The sequence below is a fragment of the Saccostrea cucullata genome, unplaced genomic scaffold (assembly GCF_032062105.1).
Source record: "Saccostrea cucullata isolate Sc308-1 unplaced genomic scaffold, CSIRO_AGI_Scuc_v1 ctg6470, whole genome shotgun sequence".
Lineage (NCBI taxonomy): Eukaryota > Metazoa > Mollusca > Bivalvia > Ostreida > Ostreidae > Saccostrea > Saccostrea cuccullata.
Window position 1 is genome coordinate 1 of NW_026929274.1, and position 9305 is coordinate 9305.

A 9305-nucleotide genomic window follows, 5' to 3' on the forward strand; every position below is an offset into this window, starting at 1 on the left:
TCAACAGTCCAGTGGGCATGACAAACAATCTGTTTGGGTAACTCTAAATCTGCAGCTAACAAGAAAGCTGGCCAATAAATAGCATGGAACCTGAAAGTCAAAAAAAATATATGTATGGCATTATGAACTGTACACAATCATAGGTAATCAAAGATTACCGTATAAACTTACCTATAAGTCAGACTTATAGTGGGAGTTAAAATTTGGTCCAAAACTCTATGTCCAACTTATAGGCGAGATGTAAAAAGATTTGTATTTTAGAAGGTCAATCTTTCTAATATAAGCTTCAAAAATACAACCGACTTATAGGTGAGTTTAATATACGGTATATTGCTCAACTCAGTGAATCTTGTATTTAAACAAGCCAAGGTCTGAACTTTAACCTGGGACACTGACACTGAGGGTATTCCATAAACTCCCCAACTTCTTTAAGGTGAGCAACAATTGTGTTCATGAAATAAAAATATTTATGATTGTTCATAAAATGTATGGTGTTTTGAGAATAAAAGACAAATTCACAACAAACTGGAACACATCAAATCCTACTAAATACACTAGCTATAGTAAAACATAACAGAATACACTGTAGTACAATACAGAAATCCCTACTTGAGTATATCCTGGCCCACTATCTGGTAGTCTGGTGGCCAGCTCTGCAGGGAACCAGGGTATCCCACTACTGTCAGGTAGTTCATCAGGGCATCCAACCACACATAAATCTAAAAATAAACCAGAATTGACAGAAACAATCCACAGGAAATATATATTGTTGGGCGAATTTAAAACGGGGTAAACTTGTTTTCAGATGTGAAAGAGCACATTTTCAGTATTGTTTAGAGCACATTTTTAAAGCATTTTAATGTTTCATCTGCATAAATTTCTTGTGCATGTATAACTTCTTGTGAAATCTTTACTCTTCAATACAATGTCTTTTCTTCTAATCACTTTACAAGCATTAATTTTTTTTTAATGAAAAATGCAATAAAATTCACATTTCTTGATGAATACATGCAGTGTTTAACATCTAGATCCAAATTCTAAGAATAGCAAAAGATATCAGAAGAAAATGAATAACAAGATAAAAAAAAATTCTCCTGGTAAAAAAATACACAAATGTAAGTCAATTTGTCATGCAATTTCATGATCAGAGACCTTAACAGAAGGAAATTTCAAGGTAGACATTATTTCTACTGCCTGAATTAAGTCTCTAGGGAGAGCAACCAGCACATTAACTGTAATTTTATGAACAACTTACGGTTTGAGAGGAGTCCCAGGGACAGGAATTCCCCAGGATAACCTGGAGCTGCTCCGAGACACGGACAAATCGTATAGATTCCTCAGAGCTAAGTCTACCTGGGATCTCTTCTCTTCTGGGTATATCACTACAGAGAAACATAGCACACAAGGATCATGTCAATCATGTTTATCATTATATACAGTCAAACCTTGTTATTTTTAAAATCAATAGTATCTATTTTTGCTTTGTTAAAACTTTGAGATTTACTGAGGAATGAAGATATGTGTGTAAGATTAAATTACATAAGAACAAAAGGCCTAACACTGAGTGAATCAGGTGACCTACAAAATGTGGCACCTTCAATTCACTTTGTTATAGATCTTGAGATTTGAGATATCATTGTTTGAGATGTCAAAGTTTGACTGTATTTCAATTTATTCTATATCATACTTTATAATACATCGAGCTACAAGGCTATGTTCTTTACTAATTACACAAGTTAATGTGGGTACCTCCAGTGTTGAGCCAGTCAATCAGCTGTTTCTTGAAGCTGGTCAGTCTAAACATGTAGTTTTCCTCAGACATCCACACCACTGGATGCCCACTGATGACCGACACCTGTCATTTAGAAATAATTAGATTCTTAAAAATAATTTTCCAATGGAATAACTTTCTCACAGTAAAAAAAACTGAAAGCCAACAATATAAAAATAGACTTGTATAGAAGCCAAAAATCCCAAAAGTACAAAAAAAATACTGATTTCAAATGTATGGATGATAAATTGTGAAAATGGGTCAATCAAATATCACACTTTCAAACAGGAATCAGTATAAAGAGAAAAGTGAAAAATAATGGATCCATATAAAACATTGTGCACCAAAACCTGTGCATTGCATGCCAATAAAATTTCAGGGCAGTGGTAAAGAATTCTTGGGGAAAAAAAATCCTGCATGTAATTCAAGAAATCTGAATCCAAGCTGAAAATTGTGATAAGTGTTTTGATATACACATTCAATGAATTATCCTCAATTTTACCTATATATTCCAATCCTTACTGATGCATGTACATATTTATGCCAATCTTGTTTCTGTACCTTCTGGTTTTCCCCGGACTCCATTTTCTGATCACAGACCTCCTCTTCACTTAGGAATTCCTCGTCTGATATCGAGTACCAGCCTTCATACTTCCCTTTATAGATGAAGCCTTTCTTTACTAGTGTTGTCTACAAAATAGCCATTCTTCTATCTTCATTTACAAAGTATTTGGTGAACATAAATATTTTACAATGATCCAGTAGCAAGTGCTCCTATTTTGTAAAACTGGTAATAAAACTTTTTGATTCTTTGATATTTTTTTTGAAAATATAAGGATTAAAACTTGTTTCTTGCATTAAACTGAATACGTTTATTTCGTAACTTCATGTGTATTAGTGTTCATTCTGCTTTATTTCATTATCTAAACATGTAGGTGGGAAATGGAACCTTTACATAAAATAAACAAAAGTGCAAATCATGACTAGCTTCAAACTTATCACTCTCTCTTCAAACTATTTTATACAAGTACCAATATACATTAGGGCTGTATATTTCAATATATTGCAATACAATCTCAATACGATTTTGTAATATCGATATACAAGTGTGTGTAGATTAAGGAATTTTGTATAATATAAAAATGGACTTGAAAGTTAGTTAAACTGAGAGATATATGTCTAAAGATATATAAATGATATAAATATACATATATTATCTGTGTGCATTATATCTATTAAAACTGAGATATATACTGATATATAAATGAAATAATTATTCATATATTGAAAAAATTTCACAAAGAAATATGTTGGTATCAATAGAAAGGCCTTGTCGCTAGGAAAACACATGAAATCTGAGAGCCATAGCTTGAACCACTCAAAAGTAATGGGCTTTGTTAAAGCTTTTGCGGACAAACAGACAGACAAAAGGACAGGGTAAAAACTGTATGCCCCAAATTTTCAATTACAAGGCTAAAAAATATAAAAAATAAATAAAACTTTATCCAAATTGCTTATTACCTTTTCTCTCCTTTCATATAATAACATGATTAATGTCATTTCAGTTACTTTATTAACAACATAAAAATTTTGCTTGACCATGGGATGCTTACCCATAAATTTTCAACAGCTTTTTGGTGTGTTTCATCTGTTGTTCTTATGAAATGACTGTATGATACACCTGCCCTGTCAAACAATGCCTGGAATACAATATAAAAAAAGTTTCCAGCTGTTTTTAAAATCTATTTACCTTCAACTTTGCTTTCAATTTACCAAAAGTACAGTGTAAATATATGCAGATCAACATTTTCAAGGTGGCATATTTTGCCTTGTTTATGTACTGAATTAGCCTATACATGTACACTTATATATTTGAAGAGTTCAATAATTTTTTTTTCATTTTTTTTTTTTTCATTTTTTAGTCTACCAAAAATAAAAATATGACAACTCTGACATTATTTTAAGCTTCCACACTTAGAATCTCAATATTACATGCATCTTATCACTGTTGAAAAAAATAAAATAAAAAAGAAAAATAAAATAATTTCCCTACCTACCTACCCATAGACATATAGACATACATGTATCTGTTGTCAATATTCATAAGGTTACTCCTATAAGATGCAAAAAATAAAGATTGCATGTTCTTGTACTTGTTGCTTGCTGAAATTTATACCTTGAATTTGCCAGATATTTCATCACAATACAACCTTGGAGTTTTATTGTGTTTATCTGCAGAAGTCTGAATCTGAAATCATAAAATACAATATATATTATGTTAAATTTATAACAGGTATGTAAAATAAAAAAAACATAAATACCCCATAAATAAAATTCTAATAAGACATATCTTAAATTGAACAGTCGAACCTTCAGTCCATGTTCATCAGTTCCAGTTGAAAATATAACTTCCTTTTCATGAAGTCTGTGAAACCTGGCCATTGCATCTGCTAGCAGCGCTGTATAAAGGTGTCCTATGTGGGGTGCTGAAGCAAGAAAAAAAATCATATTTAGTATAGTTTATATCACAGGTCTCTGAATTTCTATCAATAAGCCATTATGATTGATCAGCCTGTTATTGATAGAAATTCAGGGGCCTGTGTTTACATACATATGTTTGAAATTGCATTATCAATTAAATCAGGTAAAATCATCTGATTTAAATTATATTTGGCATATATTTCATAACGTAACGCTCATTTATATTGTAATATACCAGCGTTAACATAAAAGATGAGGTGTTGTTATGTACACCTTATGAATTTGATAAAGCACCAGGTTGTGGTTAAAAATATAAATAATTTACCAGGATTTGTTCAATAGGATTTTGAAATCTATAGTTAATAGGAAAAAGTTGATAATTATTTGAATATATATGCAGCCACTCTATTCCACTTCTATTCCAACGCATCCTAATTTTCGCATAAAACATGATTTTCTCAACACAATTCGTGTGATTTTTCTCAAGGGCGCAGAATAAACAAATAAAATCATTGTGCATTTATTGAAATAATTTGAATGTCGATCCTTTTCAATATAACGCATAAACCACAACAACAGTAAGTTAATTAAGATGTTATTTCAGATAACATGCTGTAAAAAAATCAATGTATGATACAGGGTTTATTTCTTTTACATTTTGAGCTAAAATATACATTTAATGCATAAAATGAAAAACCTAATCACAATAATAAAATTTACACACAAAAATAAATATAAACTTCTATCACAATACAGGTGTCCTTTTCCGAATGTTTAAAATATAAAGCAATTTATGACATTTATGAATTTTAAATTGATTAAAAATATATGCATTATAATCATCGTGATATCATGACATTAATTAATAAACCTAAGGATAACCCATGAAAGCAAAATTGCTTATTTAAACACTTATGAAATACTAAATACAACTTATATACCAGATGTTAATCGTTAAAAAGATATTATCCCTTATATACCTGAGACACATTTTATGATTATTATTATTTTTTTTTACTGTGACTGGGATATTGCATTTTTTTTCTTTAATTTTAAAAGTAAAATTAGCCGGAAAATATTAAACCTTATATACTGTATATTGGTGAACAGCTATATCTTTACTGTTATTTCATACACTATATTCAAAATTGATACCATAAAAAAAACTGTACTTCTTTTTATAAAACTTTTTTGAGTATTTTACATATTTAGAACATGTTAAAACAGAATATCATATCAGTTTTGCTGTATATATGATTGATCAGCCTGTTATTGATAGAAATTCAGGGGCCTGTGTTTACATACATTATTGAAATGCTATTTCAAAAAATATGTAAAAAAAAATTATATTTGGCATATAAAAAAACACTATGATACAGAAAAGAAAAGAAAAAAAGAAGAAAGAAAGGAAAAATTTGATAATTAGAATATATAAAAAAAACCAACAAACACAGATTCATTACAAGAAGAATATGTTGGTGTAATCGCATTTACAACCAAGGAAAAGTAAACTTTATCCTGACACAGTTAAATTATTATTACTTTCAGAACAGTAATTTTCAGATCCATTTAAAATCTTTTATATAAAAACATGTTATCAGATGCACGTATGACGAGTTAATTCGTACCATCTCCCACAACTTGAGTTGTTCAAGCAAATTCAGACAAAATTTAATAGTAGAACTAAAATGCAAACTTTTAGAGGTCCAATATGAACTCATCCACATAAAAAGTGGTACTTTGTCGGAATCTACTGCAAGATACAATTCACGGTAAAACAGGAGGAACCAGTTTGTGTGATAAAGAGTAAATTCCACCATCTGTCATACTCTTGGGGACTTCCAATGTTCGAAATATCAATGAAAGAGTCCTAACGTCAGCTGTTTCCACTACAATATACTACTATATTGCTTACACAATTGCCAAGTCCTGCAGAGTGATCGCAACAAAGAGATCGCTTCCATGGATTTCCAAGAGGTCGTGGTGCTCACAAGAAATGGTCAGCTCTAATTTGCTAATACTTGTAAAAAAAATTTATGTAAGAATTGCATGAACTGCTGTATTTACAAGAAATGGTATTCATGCTAGTACTTTAGTTATGTAATATATACTTATAGTATAGTAGCTCTATACTTTAGATGCATAGTCGTCGGAAGCAACTAAACCAGCAAAAAAGGTAACCCCCAATTTTCAATGCCTATATTATGTCTATTTTTGCCAAAAAATGGGGGGGGCTCCCCTAACCCCCCCCCCCCCCCCGGTTCCGACGCCTATGAGATGTATAAAATAAATTGTACTTGAGTTCCGTGCAAACCTGCAATCTGAATGCATGTAAAGAAATTAAAAGTTAGGATTTTGAATGTTGGAGGCTTCATTAACATAGCCGAGCCCGAGGGAAACAAATTTGAAAAACCATTATTGTTCCAAAAATCAATATTTAATTTTTTTCGTAGTTGAAACACATTTTGGATATGATATACACCCGGTGAATAAGTCAATTCTGAGAAAATATGAAACCGCCATTTTGCAGAGCGGCCGAAATCACTGATGCTCATAACTAATGCAAAATAATGATTTTCTATACTTATTTTTTTTGGTCTAGAATCATTGAACTACACACAGATTATCTATCTCAAATGATTTTCACTAAATTATGATAATTATTGTTTTATGTAGGCGATAAATGAGTCAGTTTTGAGAGAGTTTGAAACCACCATTTTGAAAAGCGACACAAATCAACGATGCTCATATTAACTAATTCAAAATAATTTTCTGAAAAGTAGGGTATTTTTTTTGGTGCAATATTATTGAATTACACGAAGATTACCTATATTTCAAATGAAACCACTGAAGGAATTTCACTTTATAATTCATTAACAGAATCAGGTTGAGAAATTTTGACTTTTTGACCGAACGTACGTTAATTAAATTAGAGAAAACACGAAAGCCATTATATTCATATCCCCCCCCCCCCCCCCCACGAAATAGGATTTTCATTGCTCGGCAATTTCCTAGTTTTTTTTTTGCTTGTCAACTTTTTGAATTACAGTAATTTTTTTTTCTCTGGCTGGCCCCCACTTTCAATCAAATTACTAACAGAAAGTACAGAGAAAACCGGGCTCATTTACAGAGTAATTTTGGATGTTCAATATAACCATATTAATCACATTTAAATTCTGATTAAAAATTATTTTAAAACTATCAATGATAAATTGATAGAGAAAATATATGAATTTTAAAATGTGTTCTTTAATACCACGGTCCGAATTTTATTTTGTCAAAATCAGAATTTAATCTTTTTACCGCGGCTGAATGTAAACAAACAGGCCAGTCTGGTTCCCTCTCCTGCTTTACCTCGTATGTGTTAGAAATATCAAAATCAGAAGAGAACTGATTATCAAAAATAAGCAAGGCGCTAATCATAATTTTTTCTTTGACTTATGAAGTTTTCAAAAAATCATTACTACTAATGTTTATTTTATATAGATAAAACTTCGTTTTATTTTTGTTGCTTTATTTAGCGTTTGTATTATCTCAAAAGCGGTTGAAATGTAAGAACTATATTCTCTCTCTCTCTCTCTCTTTAAAATAGGATTTTCGAGTTGGGGTCAATTTCCTTTTTTTTTGGCTCGTCAACTTTTTCAGGTAAGCCGGCAATTTTTTTTCTTTGAGCAATAAGCCCGGCTAAAAACGATGCTACGTGGCTGTTTTGATGAAAAGTCTTGGCATCAATAAAATTTCAAAGACGTTGCGTATATGACCTTAACTGTTAAAGCGACTAAAATCCCCGGGCATGCAGAAACCAGTGATTAACTTCAAAGTCAATGAAATTGAAATCAGTGTATCCAACAAGACTCAACTGAAAAATTAATAAATTGATAAAGCTAGCATATCGTCAGAAAGAGAAGACAAAACCACTAATAATGCAGAGTAGTTTTTCTAAATTTTGGAAATTCGAAATTATCCTAGGTTTTTATTTAAGATAAGGATCCCGCGTTAGGTTACATGTACACCATTTGATTACATTAGAAAACAGAACCAATGTTTAATACATACAAACAGCTCATTTATGGAAATATCCACAATAAGATAAACAATTCTGCGTATGTAAATCATTGATAGGATCCGCCACTTTCTTCTCTCTGGTGAACAAAACTCAGAAGTCACGTGATTCTTGTGTCATTAAATTAGAATACAGAGCAAAGCCAACGCTAGAAGTTTTGTGAACTGAAAAAGGTGAGATGTTCAGCAGCTTTTACGGGTGAAAATGTAAGAAAACTTATGTATGCGTATGATTTTCAGTTGTTAATCGTAAAATCTAAACAGCATTAGGATTCACGGGATTCTTTTCAGAGTCAATCAAGCGATTTGCTGGACTGGGAACAAAAGAACACAAACGGACCACCAAATTAGTCAGAGCAAACGGTGAGTACTTAGTATGCTATCTTCTACTAAGTTTGTTGACAAACATTAAAATGTGTAGTATCTGATGATTGTGTTAAAAATTCTTTTGATCTTCTAGTTCTTTCGTGGATCACGCCGTTTTTGCTCATGATCATTCTTTAAACAAAACAAAATCGTTTCATACGATTTCCTCTCTGTAAAATCGCAAATAAAATTCTTTATTTTAAGAATATTTAGTTTTTTTTTCTTTTATATTCCCGCCCGTTCCCACTTGATCGCTTCCACGATGATTGATAAAAAACAATGCAATGTTACAAAATTAAAATCATACTTATCCATGCCTCAACACACACACTGCCACTCTGGGTAGTGGACAGTTACTCTAATGATATAAATTCTCTTTTTGCTTAAAATAGTCCAAAGAATTCTTTAGCTATTAATAGCTACCTAGGTATTTAAAGCTACCAAAAGTAGCTATTTTTACCTACTTTATATAAGCATTTTGCGACCAAAAAACCAAACGGCGCAACATACTGAATACCATATTTTTGATACATTCACACTTATGATGAATACGACAAAATTTTGTCCAAAAAAATGATTACTTCCTGAATCTGCAATTTTACATTAGTTTGTATGCAAAATTGAT

At 31.2% G+C, this 9305-nt stretch overlaps 1 protein-coding gene across 1 annotated transcript; it reads right to left on the bottom strand.

Annotated features, from left to right (window-relative positions):
- Positions 1–5: 5 nt before the first annotated feature.
- LOC134280270 (methionine--tRNA ligase, mitochondrial-like) lies at positions 6–4279 on the bottom strand (the record flags this gene model as incomplete). Its single annotated transcript, XM_062762672.1, is given in 9 exon segments — positions 6–90; positions 610–719; positions 1256–1272; positions 1275–1382; positions 1750–1855; positions 2333–2461; positions 3385–3471; positions 3948–4019; positions 4142–4279. Coding segments are annotated over 9 exon segments (852 nt in total), but the record flags the coding sequence as incomplete, so codon positions are not given.
- Between the last annotated feature and the right edge of the window lie 5026 nt (positions 4280–9305).